The sequence below is a fragment of the Oncorhynchus nerka genome, linkage group LG24 (assembly GCF_034236695.1).
Source record: "Oncorhynchus nerka isolate Pitt River linkage group LG24, Oner_Uvic_2.0, whole genome shotgun sequence".
In the NCBI taxonomy this organism is placed as follows: Eukaryota; Metazoa; Chordata; class Actinopteri; order Salmoniformes; family Salmonidae; genus Oncorhynchus; species Oncorhynchus nerka.
The window spans coordinates 27,015,604-27,037,442 of record NC_088419.1 but is presented as its reverse complement, the minus strand read 5'-3'; the positions used below and the strand labels follow the sequence as shown (position 1 = coordinate 27,037,442).

At 39.4% G+C, this 21,839-nt stretch overlaps 2 protein-coding genes across 3 annotated transcripts in view; both read right to left on the bottom strand.

Annotated features, from left to right (window-relative positions):
* Positions 1 to 441: 441 nt before the first annotated feature.
* LOC115107755 (lymphokine-activated killer T-cell-originated protein kinase homolog) lies at positions 442 to 4,093 on the bottom strand. The gene is made up of 7 exons (XM_029631369.2): positions 3,986 to 4,093; positions 3,493 to 3,683; positions 3,266 to 3,405; positions 2,934 to 3,103; positions 2,178 to 2,307; positions 1,016 to 1,189; positions 442 to 823 (listed from the first exon to the last, which is right to left on the bottom strand). The coding sequence occupies exons 2-7, from the start codon at positions 3,669 to 3,671 to the stop codon at positions 615 to 617; spliced, it is 1,002 nt and encodes a 333-aa protein (XP_029487229.1). The 5' UTR covers positions 3,672 to 3,683; positions 3,986 to 4,093; the 3' UTR covers positions 442 to 614.
* Positions 4,094 to 7,131: 3,038 nt separating this feature from the next.
* Positions 7,132 to 21,839, bottom strand: part of LOC115107753 (scavenger receptor class A member 5) — an 88,639-nt gene continuing 73,931 nt past the window's right edge. For both annotated transcript variants that reach the window (XM_029631366.2, XM_029631367.2), the window contains exons 8-9: positions 16,315 to 16,503; positions 7,132 to 10,257 (exon numbers count right to left, since the gene is read on the bottom strand). In XM_029631366.2, coding sequence (XP_029487226.1) covers positions 10,124 to 10,257; positions 16,315 to 16,503 — 323 coding nt within the window. In that variant the 3' untranslated portion in view covers positions 7,132 to 10,123. The remainder of the gene's footprint in view (positions 10,258 to 16,314; positions 16,504 to 21,839) is intronic.

The window sequence follows — 21,839 nt, the reverse complement described above, 5'->3', positions numbered from 1 at the left end:
CTCAACTTGAGACGCGTGTTGCAACAACTGCACCTTTTAAAGTGGCCTTGTCCCCAGCACAAGGTGCACCTGTGTAATGATCATGCCATTTAATCAGCTTCTTGATATGCCATACCTGTCAGAATTTCTCCTTTGAGAATCCATTCACCTAACACATTTGTGCACAAAATTTGATAGAAGCTTTGTGCATGTGTTCAGTGTATATAACACAGTTAAGTTGATAAAGATACAATTTCAGTCAGGCTAGTCTTAATGACGATGAGCATCTAAGCATATTAATTTAATTGCATGATCATTAACAATCTGACTGCTTCAGCTGAGAATTCCTTCCTCTATTTTACATTACATGTTCAGTTTCAGATTGTGCTGCACAATGTATGCCCACATCAATTTGACATGACACTACTAAAATGCTGAAGTATTAGTCTTTAGAAAAGCAGCTTCTTTAAATGGTTTATCAATTTACTGAGACATTTTGTTTACTACAATTCACCTAAGAATACCGTACATTGCATACATACAAGTCAAGACAAACAGGAAAGGTTTCTGGATACGAAAACAAGACTAGTCAACATTACAGTATGGTTTGAATGAGATGAGACTAGTCTAACTGATCAGTCTATGACAATGACGTTGGACTCCAGAACCTGAACTATTTGGGCAGCCGACGGGCGTTTCTGTGGATTCTCCTCCGTGCAGAGCCAGAAGAGCTCCACCATTCTCTGGTAGGCTCCCCCAAGACTCTCAGAGTCCAGCGCCGGTCGGGTGCCCAACCTCTCATAGTAGGAATCCTCATCAAAGTCATCCTCGTCCATTGAGACATCTAAAAAGAGAAGTAATTTTACAATAAACTTTTATATTTAAGCAATCATTGAGCAAGTGATATTGTTTGACAAACAGTGACAAATCTCAGATCTTATGAAGTAATTATCTAAAACAAGTTAACGTAAGGGAAATAGCCTTTTAAAAAGAGCTCTAGATTCAAATACAGCCAGAGTATGAGAACTCTCCTTACCCTCCTCCTCACTGTTCTCAATCTCCAAGTGAGGCATGGCCAGAGTCATCATCTCCCACAGGGTCAGTCCGTAGGCAAAGATGTCTGCCTTGTCCGTGATCACGCCTCCCTCTTCCAGAGCCTCCTTGGGCTTCCACGGCTCAGTGCCAACGTACTCTGCTTTGGGGTTACTCACTGAGAGAGGCAGAAACAGGAATAGGTTTAAACACGTTATACAGTGATTGAAGCCAGGGTTTTTCGGCATATTACGAGTTCTTACATTTGACCAACAGTTTATTTGTGAGTATTTGTGGTTCTCAGAAAATCCCAAAATAGAATGTAAAGATCTTAAAGTTGGGAACATGTTTAAGAAACTATTGAAGAATAAAGAGGAATGTATTTGCTTTGAAGCCTAAGTAACAGAAATTGAGGTTTTGTAAACATTTTTGATCCCCTTTCATTTTTCTTGCCAGTGTTAACATCTCTTAACTATAATTAATCACACATTGCTCAAAGCATTTACAAGCAAGCTGCATGAAAGGGTGAAACTATTACCAATTTTAGTCTATATAAAATGATTAATGTGCATTAAACAAAGTTCTCGCTCTTCTGCATTTGGTTTGAGGTAAACTAAACTCTTATTGCATTTCACTTGACACCCGGAATGAGTCACTTTTGCCTAGGCCTAAAGCCTATTTCTGAAATACAAGAATACATAAACTTGTATTGATTGTGCCCTTTTCATTGAGAGGTTCCATGACCTCATGAAAACAGGCATTGTTTACATGGCAAACCACCTGTACATTGTTACTCTATACCCCTCCCTACAGCATCACTACCATGAATTCCCAGGCTGTGTTTATGAGAAAGCCCTTGGCATTCGTTCCATTAGGCTCATGACATGAGTGCGTGCAACATTGTGAAAATCATCTACAGGCTACTTTGCAGGAACAACAGAAGTTTGGCATTACTCCCAGAGTCCTAAACCAGGCTAGTAGGAATGTACTTTGTTAAAGTCTAATCAGTGTTTACACCAGACTAATTTCTCAGGTTCACACTAACAGTGAAAAGGGCAGGTTGTTTGACAACATGGGGAAACGAGGCCTAACGACCAAAATACCAAGTAATGCCCATTTTCCACAGTGTTTAATTGGATATATTCAGCTCAGATGGTGACATCTACCTTTCATATTCTCATCCAACTGCAAGGAGACTCCCACATCGCAGATTTTGACAGTCTCAAAGTCACCCTTGATGACAACATTGCAAGACTTCATGTCGCCATGTAATAGCTTCTTCTCGTTGTGAAGGTACTGGAGAAAGTGGAAATACATTTCAGTGTTCCCTTCCTATACTTCTATAACAATTGTACAGTCATGTGTTTGACTCACATTAAAAGATGGAATAACATGAAGCATCTGGGAACAATGAGAGGGAAAGAGAAAACAGGAACATTGATATTTAAGGGGATTTTCATGGTGGCTTTTAAAGTTTATTTGGTCATAGCTAGGCAATGAATTAAAGATATCTACACTCAGCAGTGACACTTAAAAAAACACCCCCTCAGGGGATTACAGAACATTTGAAATCGTGAACCTCAAATAGTTTTTGTAATAACACCAATAGAGGAGAAACTCAAAGACCCTTCACCACATGTCTGTATTCACATCAGAGGAGGATTGAGTTGGGGGAAATGTATAAAAGCAATCTTCAATTACATTTGCTTACATTACATTACATTTGCCGACTTCCCCAAAGCACGAGAAATGAATAAAGGCCATCCATATCAATTAGCCTATCTGTATAATCACATCAAAGCCTAACCAGTTTACAGTACTCCTGGTATTACAGCTTTCTGTGTACATGCACGCTCAATTACCCACCCCTTCCAGACCTAGACCAGGTGTAAACTGGGTTCAAAAGATGAGTACGAGGTTACCTGTAGGCCACGTGCCACATGCAAGGCCACTTTCTCAATGGTGGCAGCTGGATAAGCCTTCAGGCCCTCCTCTCGTCGCCACTCTATCAGGTCATTCAGGGACTTTTCCCCACCATACTCCATGGCCAGGCACTTAGAGCCATCATTGGCAGTGGTGAAGGCACGGAATCCTGTCAAATCATATGGCTGTTAATACAGATATCAAGAACCAAATATTGCATGGACTGGGATTTGTTCAACACAATCTTTATAATATGTACAAGTACGGTAGCCCTTTTCATGTAGAGTATAGGTCATTACACTGTATAAAAAACAAAAATTTTCATTCTTACCAACAATGTTTGGGTGCTGCAGGCCTTTCAGGATATTTGCCTCGTCACAGAGTCGTCTCTGGTAGACACCCACCTGCTTTGAGGCACATTTGTTGTTGATCTTTTTGACAGCCCATGGAGACAGGTTCAGTTTACCAACTCTAAAAAAACGAGCACATTGGAACATGGTCATGACTCGTGGCACACCAAAATCATGGGTGACGTTGAAGAAGCTAAACAAAACAAACCTGTTCATGAGATACACATTCACCCCAGTTCCACATCCCAGTTTCTTCATGAAAGGGGAGGCAGGGATGGTTATGGGAGTTCTAGGACTGGCAGTGCTACCAGAGAGAATGCTCTTCGCCCTGTCTGGTTTGCAGGGCGTCTTGAATCCATTCACATCACTGGCAATAGTGGAATCCATTCTTTCCTAGATCTGTGAATAGAGATGTGACAGAGGTAAAATAATTATTCAATGCTAGCACAGCTGACTGGCTAGCTAACGTGTTATCTAAGGCTAGGCCACTGATCTAGGCGAACTTTTTCCCATTCATAGACGGTAATGCCTTAACAGTAAGTTACATATTCGGCTAGGCTAACTTCAACAACCGTCAGTGATCTAACGTTATCGCAGGGACCCAAAGTTAGCGATCATGCTAATTTACTCAAACGTACGATTATTATCGTTTTATGTAACTAAAGCATAATGGGATAAATTCACTCATTATTATTTCTTACCAATTTCTGTCAAGTAGCTAGCTATGTCTTCATCACAAAACCTGCAGAAAACGCGCCCAGCTTTCGTTCAAAAATTGTTTACGTAGGTCAAGTACAGGCGCGCTAGAAGGACAAACGGCACGTCTGTCAAATGAAAAAGCGTTTTAAAATATGTAATGAAAAGAGAAAGTGGATGCCTAGTCAGTTGCACAATTGAATGTATTCAACCGAAATGTGTGTTCCGCATTTGTAACCCACCCCCTCTGAATATGTAACCCATAGATATATACAGTGATTGAGCCACAGGAGGTTAGTAGCACCTTAATCGCTCCGTTCCAGCCATTATTATGAGCCGTCCTCCCCTCAGCAGCCTACACTGCTCAGATTGAGCCCACCAACTATTTGAAATACAGGTCAGTGGCATGGACACAGTGGTGTATAATATAATGTCATGATGTAGCTAATGGTGCTTCTGGTTTGATTTAAAAATAATAATAATTAAAAAACTTTTTTTTTTTTTTTAATATATATATATATATGCAAGTAAAATACATGTATTACACCAGCAGAGGGCAGGCATAGGAGCTAAATAGAGAGGTATGTTGTTTGTGTGGACCTTCAGTCTATGTGGATGGTGGATACATGTAGATGCACCAAAGTGCTTTAACCTACATTAAACATCTTACAAACGTATAGTGCAAGTCATGACCACAGGTTATAAATAGGTAGATGTGACCACCAGTGGTGTGTTGAGCAAGGAGGATGGTCCTGTGGTACCATAATATATCAGATTCCAAATCAATGAAGGCCTACTGTAGTGCACTTAAATGTGAGATTCATGCAGAGCCAACTTGTCAAACCCATGTTGTTTATCTCTCTTATAAACAACAATTATGTTCAATGCATGTGTCTCTTTTTCTTGACTGATATGGTGTGTTCTAAGGGGAGAAAAGATATGCAAATGTTCTGCACTCTCTCACAGACTGTTTACGCAAGTTTAAAAAAAGTTTATGTATCTTACATTTTCATGTTTGGGGCCCAAACCCTGGACTCTAGTGGCAGAACAGATATCCAGATTTTCTGCAACCCCCTGTTTAATTTGTTATTTAACCAGCCACATTTGAGCAGATGTCTGCTGCAGCCTGCATGTGTGTCTGAAATGATCCCAAGCACAGTTGAGGCACACGTGTCTTACCCAATTTCGCCACATGTGCATAGCTACACAACATCCCCATAGCAATGGGCAGAACATGCCCCAGCCATACTGCCCTTCCAGGTGGTACTGCATGCTGTTTAATCACTGGTGGGAACCATTTCAATACCCTAGTTGTTTCCCCTCTTTCATTCAGCACTACATTGTAGAAACATAGTTTAATATGAAGACAGTGCATTGTTGCTACATGTTTTGGTTGTTTTTATAGACATATGTGTTCCTTGGTCAAACCTCAGTGTGGGCTCTGGAGGGGAAGAAAGAGCTGTCCTCAGCTCTGCTCAAATTGGGGAAATCCACAATTTAATCACTTCATGCATGTTTTCAATGTCAAATGTTGTATACAGAACATGGTTTATTTGTCCATGGTTTTACTTGAATAATCAACTGCATTTTGACAATTTCTTGCTTATTGTTTAACTTTTTATTTGGATCATATCCAGTGTGCATATGTTAATCAATTCTGTATATGGACATGTCAACAGAATGTGCATGTTCCAACAGCAGCTTCATCTGAACATTCAGACACAGGAGATGGAAGACTGTTCAGGAAATCCAGGCCAAAGGCCACCGATAACTCTTGCTAGTTTACAATAGCAAACAGCGGCTGTCAAATCTTTCTTATAGAGTTGATCCTGTCCAGAATACTCATGGGAATATGGGGGAGTTCTGGAGGGCTCTGGGGTAGCAGTTCGAAGTGCAGCCTTGGAACATACTCATTTTTTAAAGTTACACGTCAAGTAGTGCTGATTGCTGGAACTGCCCTTTCTCTCTGAGTTATGTGATGTGAGCCTGCTCTGAACAATGTGGTTTCTTTCCATAAATGAACTGAAGAGATATAGTTGTTGAGCCCACTACCCCTTGCACAAAATCACTGTAAATAGATTCACAGATTGTCATTTCAAATCCTCATACAGAGCTGACTCAATGGAACAGTCATGGATGTTGATGCCAGAGAGGCCTTGTGGGTACAAGAGGATAAGAGTCAAATGGTTCTTTTGTCCATCTGTGAATTCCACTGAAATATCCCTTAACAAATATTGTCCTCATGTCATACCTCAAATAAACAGTGTTGTTTGTCTGTGTTTGACATAAAACTGAGAGTAGAAAATAGATTGATACAGTTCCAGATGCTAAAGACTCCCACAATCAGAGAGTAAGAACCTCGATGTACCAAAGACCCAAACATTTGATATGATAAAATGAATGTGCTATTACCTGCATACAAAAAAATATTTAACATTTTAAAATTTAAAATTTAAATTAAAAATCCCCCAATAAAAGTTTAACGCATCTTCCCCTCACTTGTGATTCACAGTCTTTGTTCTCGGTAGGCAACCCTAGTCCTGGAGTGCTGCAGGGACTTCATGTTTATTATGTAACTGACCTGAAACCAGGTGTGTTCAATTTAGGCAATCACTGAACTGATCAATTAGCTCAGTTGATCAGGTGTAGTGCCTAGTTGGAACAAAATCCTGCAGTACCTGCAGCACTCCAGGAACACTGTTTCCTTCCCCTGCCCTAGGCTCACCATATGTTGAGGTGATCAGGTGATTCTCCAGCAGTCATTTCTATATCCGTCCTCCATGTGGAACCACTTTTAAGGTAATTGCTTCTCAGTTGTCAATCCAGAGATGCCATGCCCAACGTCTTCTCTCCATCTTCACCTGTTTTCTTGATGTAGCTACAGCAGGGTTTCACAAACACGGTCTTCGGGACCCCAAAGGGTGCACGTTTTGGCTTTGCCGTTGGACTATACAGTTCATTCAAATAATCAACTAATCATCAATTGTTGATCATTTGAATCAGCTGTGTACTGTTAGGGCAAATACCCTTGAGGTCCCGAGGATCAAGTTTGGGAAACCCTACTGTAGCTATAGTATGGGATAGGATTACTTCGCTTTCTACTGAATTGCCTCTAACCTCATTTTAATAAAAATAAATGTCCACACAAACAAATGAATACCATTTTATTCTTTCAACAGTACATTATCTTTTTTTTATCAGCAAGAAATATCAAGTTTCAAATTATTATCTAATAAACATATGACATATTGTCACATATTCACTGTATTTAAACATTTCAAATTACATGAAAAAATACTATACTATGGTATAAATACTATAGTATTCACTGTAGTGTTTTGCAGACTTTACTGTAATATTCACTGTAGTATTTACTGTGGTATACTGTATATTTACAGTTAACTATGGTATAATTATTGTAGTAAAATAAAACTAGTGTATATACTACAGTTTTTAATGTTTTTTTTAAGAGATTACTGTAGTACTTACTATAGTGTTTTTGTTTTATTATATTTGACATAAGTGGAGGCTTTGTCCTTGAGGAAATCTACTGGACAAGTACTAAAAAGATTATCTGTATGTAGTTGAGACTGGGGTCTAAACAGATAATTTGGCACTTCTGCTCTTTCCTATAATCTGTGGGTAACACAATATATGGTCTATACTTGGCATGTAGGTTTCTAATTTATGGGTGGAACAAATTGGAATATGGGGGAGGGGAATGTTTTCCACTAGTTACCATACCCACAAAGTCTAAGTTGGCTATAATATAAATGTATGGGGGAAAAAATGGATTCTTCATCTAAATTTAAGGTAGGTATAAGGTTAGCAGTGTGTTTAAGGTTAGGGTTAAAGTTACAGTTAGGTTTAAAATCACATTTTAAGAAGATAAATTGTAGAAATAGGCGGGGCTTAAAAGACTATGCGACTGTGGTAACTAGTGACAACCGAGGGGAATGGGCTAATTAAATATTGTAGTATTTAATATAGTTTTAAAAAGTTTAGTGTTTTTGCCGACTGTAGTGTTTTTGCGGACATTACTGTTGTAATTACTACAGTGTTTTCTTTGCAGATAATACTGTAGTATTTACTATAGTATTCTACGGTATATTCCAATGTTCTCTAGTAAGTACTACCACACATGATCGAGGGATGCTACAGTGTGTAGTATAGTATTTTACAGTATTACAGTTTACTGCAGAATTTTATAGTAAATGCTGTAGTATTCTATAGTAAACTGTAGTATTTTTTCATGTGGGCCGGGTGTTATCACCAGCACAATCGATAAACAGATATTTACACTCCTCAAAAGTCCTTATTAAATCTTGTCCAATAAAAGAGTTACAGGGGTACCATGGTATAATAAATCAACCAATCTTGACTTCACATACTGTGGCAATTATAGCATCCTAGTATTTGATAGTATGTTCCTAAAGTGGAACTTGGGTTTGTGGTCCCTGTTATGCAAATCAAAATTGTGTGCAGGCTGCTCCCTTGTACTTGAAAAGGCATTGCATGACTGATGAATTTACAGAACAGTTGAAGATCCATGCAACAATTACCTCTATGTTCACAGACTAACTGCACCCTAGTTGAATATTTGAGAGTGGATTATAATAGTAATGATCACATACTGCAGGAATATGTATTTCTACAAAACCAGAATAATTTCTTTCTATGAAAATAATTCTGAAGAATTCCAATAGAAAATATTTTTTTATAGTTTCTTTCCCAAGAGGGAAGCATTACCAATCTGAATGAAAATATACAAAGAGAGTAAGGTGTTATCTTTGACAGTTGTTACATACACCAGATAGGTGCAGTGAAATGTGTTGTTTTACAGGATCCGCAATAGTAGTACGGCTCCCCTGGAGCAAATTAGGGTCAAGTGCCTTGCTGAAGGGAACATCTACAGATTTTTCACCTTGTCGGCTCAGGTATTCGAACCAGAAAACTCTATAGCACTGGAGGCTGGTGGGAGGAGCTATGGGCTCATTGTAATGGCTGGAACGGTATCAAGGAATGGAGTCAAAAATGTGGTTTCCATATGTTTGACGTCTTCGATACCGCTCCATTTATTCCATTCCAACCATTACAATGATCCCGTCCTCCTATAGCTCCTCCCACCAACCTCCACTGCTCTATAGCACTCTATAACACCTCAATAGCACTTGTCTGAATATGAACCTCAGTGGATGAAAGTGAGGACCATGTCTAAAGGGGAGCTGCTTCAACGCTTCAAATGAAAAACTGAGAGATAGTCCAGATTTATGTGTCTCAGAGTATATCAAACCTAGTCCTCAGGACCTCAGCACATATCTTTGCTTATCCCAAAGCAATATTTGTCTAGGTTCATCTACAGAAATCTATGATAAAAGATATCATGCTCATGGAAACACTTGATTTACATTTGAAAGTGTATTACATCAGCGGTTGGTTTCGCTTATTTCACACAATCTATATTTCCCTGTTTCCTGTGATAAACCTCAAGTCGTTGCATGTTTTACCATTTCATAAAAATGTTCCCAAAATATAAAAAGCCATCTAGGGCTGTAATTTGTCTTACTTTAGTCCTGGTTTCCATACATAAACCAACCGTTAGTCTCCAAACCGCCCCTGCAATTGTCGATGAAGAAAGAGGCATTTTTGGCTGCACTCTAACATAATCAAAATTAGCCAGTTGAAGGGAGAAGAATGAAAGAGAGAGAGAGAGAGAGACTAAGTCATGATGATAAAAAAACAATGCTTGCTTCCACAGACAGAAATGTTGAAATCGACAGACACAAACCAATCAATCGTACTGGGGCCAAGCCATACACCTATTTCAAATGGCATTAGTTCCCTTTATTTTCTTTGTAATCGCGTCATCTGTCAACAATTGGACAAACATTTGTGACTGACCATTTTTTAAGTTGGTCCTTTATAGGCACTGAATCTAGTTCAGCTATTGTTAAACCTACTTTACTTGAACAAAGTCGGCCATGAGGCCCTAAAGGGGTCTGAAGTCAAATCAGTTGCCCACAGCAGTGAGTAGGTGTAGGGCGTCAGAACGCAGCCCCTCTGCTCTACCTCACGCTGCCTGTCATCTGCAATTTAACTCTGCAGTTTAGAACTGAACTCAGTGGGAGTTAAAATAGTGGGTGTTAGGTGTTGCATGTCACCCCCGCATCCTCCACGTGCCCACAGTTAGTCTTGCCCCAGCCTGAGAACTTGCACTGGTGGATGGTGTCCTCATTCCCAACACAGGCCACATCATCCATCCAGATGAGCCCAGTACCTGTAGAAATAGACCGGGCAATATATTAGAGAGAGAGATAGAAAGAGAGAGAGGAAACACTTTAGTCAAGATTTACCTGACAGTGCAGGTCACTCCAGTACTTACAGAAACATTTGGTTTTCAACTGAGATTATAAAGGAGGGATTTAGAGGATTTTTTCAAAGACATTTTTCATATTTTTTTATTTCACCTTTATTTATTTAACCAGGTAGGCCAGTTGAGAACAAGTTTTCATTTACAACTGCGACCTGGCCAAGATAAAGCAAAGCAGTGCGACAAAATCCAACAACACAGAGTTACACATAAACAAACGTACAGTTAATAACACAATAGAAAGAATATATATACAGTGTGTGCAAATGTAGAAGAGTAGGGAGGTAGGCAATAAATAGGCCATAGAGGCAAAATAATTACAATTTAGCATTAGTACTGGAGTGATAGATGTGCAGATGATGATGTGCAAGTAGAGATACTGGGGTGCAAAACAGCAAGCGGGTAAGTAATAGTATGGGGGTGAGGTAGTTGGGTGTGCTATTTACAGATTGGCTATGTACAGTGATCGGTTAGCTGCTCTGATAGCTGATGTTAAAAAGAGTTGCATGGGGCCAGCCAAGTATCAGGCTCTGATGTTCTATTCTTTCTCTCAAATCACAGCCTTTATCTGAAGTGAAGAGACTGTGATAGCAGAGTCTAGTCTGGCCATACTCAGGCTCCTCTCCTAGCTCTCCTAGCCCCTCAGTCTGCTGAGTAATTCATCACACGAGTCTCCTCTGAGAGCTCTTGGAAGCGTTAATGTGAGGCAGATATCTGGCAGAGGGATGAGAGCACGCCGTGTCTCCACAAACACAGAGGTTCTGGAGACTGGAGCAAGACTCTCCTTTCTCCCGTCCACAGGCATCAGCTAGGGTAGCTAAGCACCACCAGAGGGGACCTCTGGCATGGAACCTCTGTCTGAAACTGGGTTTATTGTTGTATCAATTACATTGAAGACAGAGCTGGGAGGCCGACAAACAAACATGACAACACCCCCCAGCGCCTGCTTCTTGATCCAAATTAAAATTATTTCAAGACCCAGTCAAGATCTCCGGGATGGCTTAATGAATTGTTGCTGTCTGAAGAATGATGTGCAAAATGAATATACAATGTATAAATGCACCTTAGGAATTCCATTGTTCATGATGAGTTTGGAGTTACAATGGTAGACTTGGGACAATGAATTCATCATGCGCTTTGAGAAGAAAGGTCACGTCATCAATCAGTATGTAAATCTGATGGGAATGCATTTGTGTGCTTGAGGGCTGGATGGTTTTACACTCTGTCTATTGTTCTACCACTGTGCTCTTTTTGCGATCTAAATGACTTTACTTGCTAAATAAGCAGGTTTGAGAAGTTCACTAACATAAATCGAAGACATAGGATCTTAAATATATGTCTAACATAACCCAACTTGGTTTGATCTATAACAACAAGGTCTAATATACATGCAAGAAAACCACACAGATAAACTATATATACAGTATATCAAACCAATCCACATAATATATGTTTCTAAGATGCAATATGTCATATGAATGTCTCTGTCCCAACAAAGGTTCCCACAAAGTTACATTAGCATAAGCATGTCTGTCTTACTCCACATTTGAATCAGATTTCATCAGGGTTATATTTGAATGCTGACAAAATAACAAGCACAAAAAGCACAATATGGTTTTTATAAACCTGAATCAGACGTTCATTTATTTGACTCTATGATGAGAGTTTACAGATATGCATGAGGGCTTCCTTCCATAGACCAATCAGAGGCTGTGTACGGGGTGAGAGGATTCATAGACAGACTTGATGAAAGACCATTAGAGGCCAATATAACATCAATATATCCTGCTCTAGTTGGAGCCAGCAGACTAGACCATCAAACTATTTAACAGAGCTGGTCTGATATAGCGTGCAAATAGAAGTCTGTAATGAGAATTATTTGTGTTGTTTGGTAGTAATGTCTCAATTTCAGCAATGTTATCTATCGTTGTGTGTCTTGGCTCCAAAGAAGTAGTATCCCTAATGTTCAAATGAGTCCTGTCCCTCTCATGTTTAAGAACAGGATGTGTAAGTCAATATCATACCATATTGTTTTCCATATACTTTATGACCAACGGTATTGTCGAGGACGGACCAATCACGAAGGCCTGGCCTATTGTCTATCTACTCAATCCGTTTGTTCACAGAAACATTTTGAACTTTAGGTGTGAGCAATATTTTCCCTTCGAATGTTGGCGAACAGTGTGTATGATCAGAGTTCTGCTCAAAGGTCTTTCTACCACATTTAGCACCATAAAGTGCTAACGTGCCGACTCCAAGTCGTAGCACAACCAACTACATTACATTGAATAACTGAAACATCTTGAGTGCAGCATGAACATGAAGCAAACTTGAAAAGAAAACTTAGCCTCACAAATGGGGTCTATGAAAGACACATTTACAATTGTTTCATTCGTCCTCAAATAACATACGCCCTCAAAAGCCAATGTGAATTATAATACATTTTAAAGCATGGCTCTTGGAATAAGTATTCCCAGAAACAAATAATATTAATACACCATAATGTGTTGATTGGACCTAACAGTGTGTGTGTGTGTGTGTGTGTGTGTGTGTGTGTGTGTGTGTGTGTGTGTGTGTGTGTGTGTGTGTGTGTGTGTGATGTAATGGTAGTTGTTGAAAAAAGGTCATAGAGGAAACAGATATTACCACTGGGACTTTTTTGATGGCATCTGGCTCCTATGATTTTTCCATATAAACTTATATGAATCTCAGTAGTATTCTACTGCTGTGTGCACTAATACCCACCATAAAAAAAAGTACAATTACAAAAACAAATGATAAAAATCATAATCCAACACCCTGAAACACATTTATGACAGTCTGTACTGTAGTTAGTTCCTAACTAGATGAAGATAAACTGCAAAGTGGCTTCCCAGCTAGCACATAATGTTCTGAGAACCATATGTTTCTTAGAGCTTGGTGAGAGTGTGGTTGTCCTATGGTTATTTTGCATACAACCTTCCCACAACGTTCTGGGAATTGTGCAGGATAGTTGTTTGGCTTTGGAACATTTAAGGAACTTGACAAAATACCGTTATTTTCTTGGTATTTCATTACTTTAACAGAACGTTTCCTAAAAGTTCAAACATGTTTACATTTGATTACATTACAGTTCTAGGAATGTTCTCCAACTGGCTTGACATTGGGAATGTTCTCAAATAGTTCAGAGAACATTAAGAAACAACATTCTCCTGTGGGAATTTCAATATTTTAAGCATAACGTTTCCACCAGGTATCCTCGTGGTTCTATTTAAAGTAATGTTCCGTTCTCAATTTGTTCTGAGAACATTAAGAAACAACGTTCTTCAATAGGAATTTCAGTATTTAGCATAATGTTTTCTGTCAGTTTCCTCATGGTTCTATATAAAGTAATGTTCTCAGAACATGAAAAAACCTTTCTGTAAAATGTAAAAACCACAAGAAAACATTAGTAACATTCAAAGAACGTTCTAAGAATGTTATTTAAAAACATATACATTCCTTTCTCAGCATCAACAAAACTCTCTCTATTCTCTATCTTGTTAAGTGTGTTCAGGTCCACTAAATGACCCTGATCTGAATGAGAGCTTGTTTCCTATGAAATGGGGTCTGTTTGAATAGACTAAAATGAATTGCTTTGTATGAGTAAAAAAAACATGACATGCTAGCCAGGGGTTGGAACCGTTTCTGGGAACAGAACAGAAAACCTGAAAAGAACAAAAACATTTGATGAACAGAATCAGAAATGGGAACGAAAGTGATCTATACTGTTCCGAAACAGAACCATTATTTTAAAAGCATGGTAACTAGTTAATGACATTGTTTTACGTTCCAGGCATATTGTTTTTGTCCCACAAATAACGCAACAAGGTGCCTATGCCAAAGCCCTCACTCTGTCACTTAGAAACTTAGTCCAGTGTCTGCCTGCTAGCTGAAAATATTGGCCAGTACGTGTGTGTAGGCAACGTGCCCCTCCCCCTCCGAAGCCTAAGCTACTGTTGTAACGGCTGTCCTCTTCGTCTGAGGAGGAGTAGGAGGGATCGGACCAATATGCGGTGTGGTAAGTGTCCATATTTATTAATGGAATTTATTAATTATTTATCCATATACATATTTATTAAATTCAGAACAAAATAAGACCAAAATAACAAAAAATAGACCAACACAAAACAGTTCTGTCTGGTGCAGAGACAGAAAACTACCCACAACTCAAGGGTGAAACCAGGCTGCCTAAGTATGGTTCTCAATCAGAGACAACGATTGACAGCTGCCTCTGATTGGGAACCATACCAGGCCAAACACATAGAAATACAAACCTAGAACAAAAACATAGAATACCCACCCACATCACACCCTGACCAAACTAAAAATAGAAACATACAAAGCAATCTACGGTCAGGGCGTGACAACTGAAGCCTACTGAATTTACAAGCGTGATTCAGAAATTAGGGATAGATGTTTAATTGGAGAAGAATGGATGACCTTTTCCAATGCTAGTTACGGGCATTATAGTTATCACGTTTCACATTGGATTTATTAACTGTTTTATATTCTGGTGCCTCTCTGCACACACAAGGCAGTTAGCTAGCTAGCTCTCGGAAGTTCAAAGACATTCAAAGTTCCTCCATAGAAGCCTCTCCTCCGTAGGCCTAATTCAGATAATGCATGTCATAACAATATGCCCAGCACTTCAAGCCAAGCCTCCTCCTCCACTCTCTCGCTCTCTCCCCACCTGCAAAATTTCAGTCGCATCTCGCTCACTACACTTGGTGGTCCATTGTGCATGTAAACAACTATAGCTTAGGCAGCACCCAGGCACTATCGGCTGCTTAGGCTAAAATAACTACAGCTTGCCCGCTCCATAGCAAGCTGCACTATCTGCACTGATTGGTGAAGTAATTTAATCTTGAGCTAATGTAATGTAAAAAAAAAAAAAAAAGATTTCAGAGGTTTAAAAAGGAACAGAAAGAACGATATAAACAGATAGTTTTTTGGCATTCGAACCAGTTCAAAACAGGTCGGAACAGTGGAACACAACAAAAAGAAAAATGGTTTTGTTCAGAATGAAACTATGGGGAAATAATTTCTGTTGCAACTCCTGATGCTAGCTCCATCCTGGTGGCACAGTGAGCTAATTCCATGGTTAGAGAACAGAAGATCAAAGGTTTGAATCTCACTGATGCCATGCCACAATAATAAAGAAATGTTTTTGCATGATTAATGCCTAAGCAAATTCATTTCCATGTGTCCTATCGGTGTTTGGAGTTCTAAACAGTCAACCCAAACTAATCTAGCAGTGTTATAAAGTCTTATTGAAACATTCAGTGACAGTTTAAGGAAGTTATCCAAAAACCTCAAAGTAACCTATCTTGTCCAATCTCAGAACGTTAATAAAACCTCAGAGGAAAACTTTCAGGGGACCATAGTAAAACGTTATCAGAACCTCCCTGCAACCTAAAAATGTACGTTCCAGGAACAGGCAACATATTTACATCTGTTCTCAGAATGTTTAAAAACCTTCAGTTTTACCGTTCAGGAAATGTATGGCTTCGTTCTCAGAACTAATGGGAAACCAAAAATCTAAATCATTTTAGACCCAAAATCTAAATCATTTTTGACCCAAGCCACCCCGTGTACCCGGACTTTGAACTACTCCCCTCTGGATGCAGAGATAGGGCACCCCTCGGCAGGAAAAACAAAGCTAGACAATCATTTGTGCCAGGTGTGATATCCCTCCGAAATAGCTCGGGCTAATGTTCCTATCGACTCAGTAAGGCCAGCAGGCTAGTTTCTTTTTATTGGTATGTACTGTAATTGTTATGAAAGTTGTATTGTCAATTTGTTTTGTACTTAAACGCCACTTTAAACGTGTACATGACACTGCAACAAAATTTCCCCATGAGGACAATGAAGTCAGTAAAGTGAAGTAAAGCTCAACTTACATTCCCACAACTTCAAAGGAACCAAATGTGCTAGCTGGGTTACCTTGTCCAAACCGGCCTGTTTTATGGATCTCGAAGGCCCCTGTGTAGCCAAGCATCCTGCAGACCACGTCACCGTCCTTCTTGTCCCAGACGTCGTCACACACCGTTCCCCAGCGCCTCTCATGGAACACCTCCACTCTCCCCTCGTGAGGACCTGATCCATTCACCAGTCTCACCAGTGTCTCGTCCACTGAAACACACACACACACACACACACACACACACACACACACACACACACACATACACACACAGCAGGAGAGAAAGACATGGCTGGTGGTTAGACAAGGGATGCTGAGGGGTTCATAGACCACAGATAAGGTTGAGATGGCTTGACTCAGTGTATTAGTTTTGTGCATTAATTTTGTTTGTAGACATCTTTCACCACACATTGGTTTAATCACCAAAACACAACATAATTACATCTTGTACATTGTTTTGGTGGAATTTCCTCAAGTATGTTGTACATTTTCACAACTGTTAGTACAAAACTCAAAAAGCACTTGTTTCAAAACTTTAAGCACATTTTCAATTGATTAAGTATAACACACACAATCATACAGTCACTTTTTCACCAAACTTAATCAGTGTTTCATCTAGAAATACATGTTTCACATTGCAATACATGTTCATATAAAGTACTTGCCTTTCACAATGCAATTCTCACATTACTTTTGATATGATTCTTTTCTCTTTTGTTAAAAGAGTACTATTACTTGTACTATTACTTAACCTAATTGCTCTTAATTGATGATCACCTAACCGTTTGGTAAACCTGTAGATTTATCATGCCAACTGGCTTGTCTAGTACAGATTATGAGAACTACATCATGAAAATGTATGTCTGTAAATTAGAAACATAAATATGATATACTGTATACTCAAAAGTACTGCTATGATGATGACTAATATGATTTAAATTCACAGTATATTGAAAAAAAATATCTGATATTGACAAGTTCAGAGATGTACTGTATGTAACTAATCAAATTCAAGTGCATTGGTTGTGTACACAGATTAGCAGATGTTACAGCAGGTGCAGTGACATGCTTATGTTTCTAGTTCCTACAGTGCAGTAATACAATATCAATACAATACATTACCAACATGCAAACAATCCAGAAAGTCCCACCCCCAAAAAAGAAAGAAAAAAGAAATGCAACCCCTATACAGTAAACATGTATCCAAAATTAAAACTGTACATTGAGAAGATATCATTATATTGTGTTTTGGTGATTAAACCAATGTATTGATTATATTTCACATTAAACGTATATTTGGTGAGATAAAAAATAAAATAAAACGGTAGTTCTTTTAACAACCAGTTAATTGTCCTTTGAATGTAGCATGCTACAGTATTGTAAATTACAGTACATTACACTGTTTTCACATGAAGTATTACACTAGCACTACCCATTAAAAATGACTAAACATCACATTTCCATCATTTCTATCCCACGTGTGATCAAAGGTGTGATCATTGGAGGCATCTTTCACAATGTAATCAAAACAAAATAAATGAAAGAAAGAAAAATTGTTTAGCAGGCAGTAATTTGAGCCTTGTCTTGATCATTTGTCCATAGGTTTTCATCAAAGTCACAGAAAAATATCCTCATTGTTCATGCATGTGGGAAAAAAACGTTTGGCATTGTGAATCTAAGCCTAACATAGGTCTGGATGGAAATCGTTGTATGCCTCATCCATGGCCTGAAGGTGGGTGGTTCGCTGATGAGGATGACAATAAATTGTGAAGCATTTTGTCTGTAATGTAATTTCCGTCATGTGTCGGACCCAAGTAAGACTAGCTGTCACCACTGACGTCAGCTAATGGGTATCCTAATATACATATACAAAAATATCATCCACCTGTATTGTAATCGTGTATTGTATTTTACAGTATTGCATTGTGGGGATTGTCGTGTTGTGCGTGAGCAAACGTGACTGGATGGCCAGCACTACAGTATTGTACTTACGTATGTATCGTAGTGATCCTGTATGTGGTTCAGTTCATAAGAGCATGGCACTAGCTAATTTCCTATCATTCTAACCATTTTTACCATGGCTTGGTTTCATTTGAAGCATCTTTTATATGTCTCTTGTTTGTATAAATTGAAAAGACATTGGTAACTTTGTATTTTGTAGTCAACTTTGTTCTGGAGTTATCGGCGGTCACAGAGAGACGGATAAATCATGTGATTCTATGATTAGTGGAGATATTCTGAGGGCGAAAAAGCATTTAACGAGGAGCTTTTAATGATTTATTTAACTAGACAAATCAGTTAAGAACAAATTCTTATTTACAATGACAGCCTACCCCGGCCAAACCCTAACCCAGACGACGCTGGGCCAATTGTGCACCGCCCTATGGGACTCCAAATCACGGCCAGTTGTGATACAACCTGGAATCGAACCAGGGTCTGTTGTGACGCCTCTAGCACTGAGATGCAGTGTCTTAGACCGCTGTGATACAGCCTGGAATGGAACCAGGGTGTCTGTAGTGACGCCTCTAGCACTGAGATGTAGTGTCTTAGACCACTGCACCACTCGGGAGCCCACTTAACAGTTGTACGAATGGTCTGAGCCAGGCGTTGGATTATGAGCGTTTTCAAGTGCAACGTTAATAACGATGGTTTTGGGAATCTCAGACATTTAACAATGCTCCTACGAAGGTTCTAATTTAGTATTAAAATGCTTGTAGGAAACAGGGCCCAGCATGGTTATTGTCTTTAATTAGTGAACACATGCTTTTTTTCAATACATTTGTTTAAATCATTGTTTGTCATTTTCATGTAGACTAATAAATCCATCTGATATGGAGCAACAAGCCAAACATCTTTAACTTTGTCAATTTGGTTATTTTTCCATTACTGTGAAAATAAAACAAAACCTCACTTTTAACAAGATTGAAGTGAAATTTCCCTTGTGGTCTTGTCGGGGCAGGAGAAGGCGTTGAAAACGATTAGTACCTCTCATCGAAAAATGTACTCTGACTCAACTAGCCTTTATTTACCTTAATAAGAGATTAATAACGTCGGGCTCCAAATGGCTGAATATGAATCTGGAGGATAGACTCGAGAAGAACACAGGACCATCTCAATAATGTGTTGCAGATGTTGAGCCTGAGCTCTGCTCTACTCTTGGCCTGAGACACGCCGAGAATCTGGCAGATTGAAAACGTGTCTGCTACAGACATGTAGCCAGAACTTTCATTTTGCCATTAGGGATTACTCTGGTAACGGCTCAGGAAACTTCAATCTGTCTGGAGAAAAGCATATCCAAGTTATCTCTGATGGGGGTGTGATGAAGATAGGACAGAGCCAGGGTCACATTGGCAGAGTAATTAACAGAGCAAAGCGGACAATGGTCTGTCTACAGTAGGTAGCAGAACTAACAAGGAGAAATCCAAGCTCTTCTAAATGCCTAATCCAGCTCTATAGCCTACAAGGCCAAACCAGAGATACACATACCTTCTGTATTATCACTCAAATTAAACAGCCATACAGCTGTAGGTGTGTAACAGGGTTGTTATGTATTAAATGTTTGTGTATTTTTATTCGTTGGTTCAAGTCAGATGTCAATAAGGTGTTACGTCATTGGCTAAACTTGCAGATAGGAGGAGATTGCGAACATCAATTCTACCCAGTCTGAAATTGACATGCAAGAGGTAGGTCACTTTCTGAAATAGTGCATTCTATTTACGTATTAACAATGTGTACGAGTTCACTATGCACATTTCCTGAAATATATACAGTGCAGTCAGAAAGTATTCACACCCCTTGACTCTTTCCACTTTGTTACGTTACAGCCTTATTCTAAAATGGACAAAATAAAACAAATCCTCATCAATCTACACACGATACCCCATAATGACAAATGAAAACAGGTTTTTAGAAAACAGAAATATCTTATTTACATAAGTATTCAGACTCCTTGCTAAGAGACTTGAATTTGAGCTCAGGTGCATGATTGGAGTCCACCTATGGTAAATTCAATTTATTGGACATGATTTGGAAAGGCACACACCTGTCTATTTATTTATTTATTTTTATTTCACCTTTATTTAACCAGGTAAGCAAGTTGAGAACAAGTTCTCATTTACAATTGCGACCTGGCCAAGATAAAGCAAAGCAGTTCGACACATACAACGACACAGAGTTACACATGGAGTAAAACAAACATACAGTCAATAATACAGTAAAAAAAAACAAGTCTATATACAATGTGAGCAAATTAGGTGAGAAGGGAGGTAAAGGCAAAAAAGGCCATGGTGGCAAAGTAAATACAATATAGCAAGTAAAACACTGGAATGGTAGTTTTGCAATGGAAGAATGTGCAAAGTAGAAATAAAAATAATGGGGTGCAAAGGAGCAAAATAAATAAATAAATTAAATACAGTTGGGAAAGAGGTAGTTGTTTGGGCTAAATTATAGGTGGGCTATGTACAGGTGCAGTAATCTGTAAGATGCTCTGACAGTTGGTGCTTAAAGCTAGTGAGGGAGATAAGTGTTTCCAATTTAAGAGATTTTTGTAGTTCGTTCCAGTCATTGGCAGCAGAGAACTGGAAGGAGAGGCGGCCAAAGAAAGAATTGGTTTTGGGGGTGACTAGAGAGATATACCTGCTGGAGCGTGTGCTACAGGTGGGTGATGCTATGGTGACCAGCGAGCTGAGATAAGGGGGGACTTTACCTAGCAGGGTCTTGTAGATGACATGGAGCCAGTGGGTTTGGCGACGAGTATGAAGCGAGGGCCAGCCAACGAGAGCGTACAGGTCGCAATGGTGGGTAGTATATGGGGCTTTGGTGACAAAACGGATTGCACTGTGATAGACTGCATCCAATTTGTTGAGTAGGGTATTGGAGGCTATTTTGTAAATGACATCGCCAAAGTCGAGGATTGGTAGGATGGTCAATTTTACAAGGGTATGTTTGGCAGCATGAGTGAAGGATGCTTTGTTGCGAAATAGGAAGCCAATTCTAGATTTAACTTTGGATTGGAGATGTTTGATATGGGTCTGGAAGGAGAGTTTACAGTCTAACCAGACACCTAAGTATTTGTAGTTGTCCACGTATTCTAAGTCAGAGCCGTCCAGAGTAGTGATGTTGGACAGGCGGGTAGGTGCAGGTAGCGATCGGTTGAAGAGCATGCATTTAGTTTTACTTGTATTTAAGAGCAATTGAGGCCACGGAAGGAGAGTTGTATGGCATTGAAGCTTGCCTGGAGGGTTGTTAACACAGTGTCCAAAGAAGGGCCGGAAGTATACAGAATGGTGTTGTCTGCGTAGAGGTGGATCAGAGACTCACCAGCAGCAAGAGCGACCTCATTGATGTATACAGAGAAGAGAGTCGGTCCAAGAATTGAACCCTGTGGCACCCCCATAGAGACTGCCAGAGGTCCGGACAGCAGACCCTCCGATTTGACACACTGAACTCTATCAGAGAAGTAGTTGGTGAACCAGGCGAGGCAATCATTTGAGAAACCAAGGCTGTCGAGTCTGCCGATGAGGATGTGGTGGTTGACAGAGTCGAA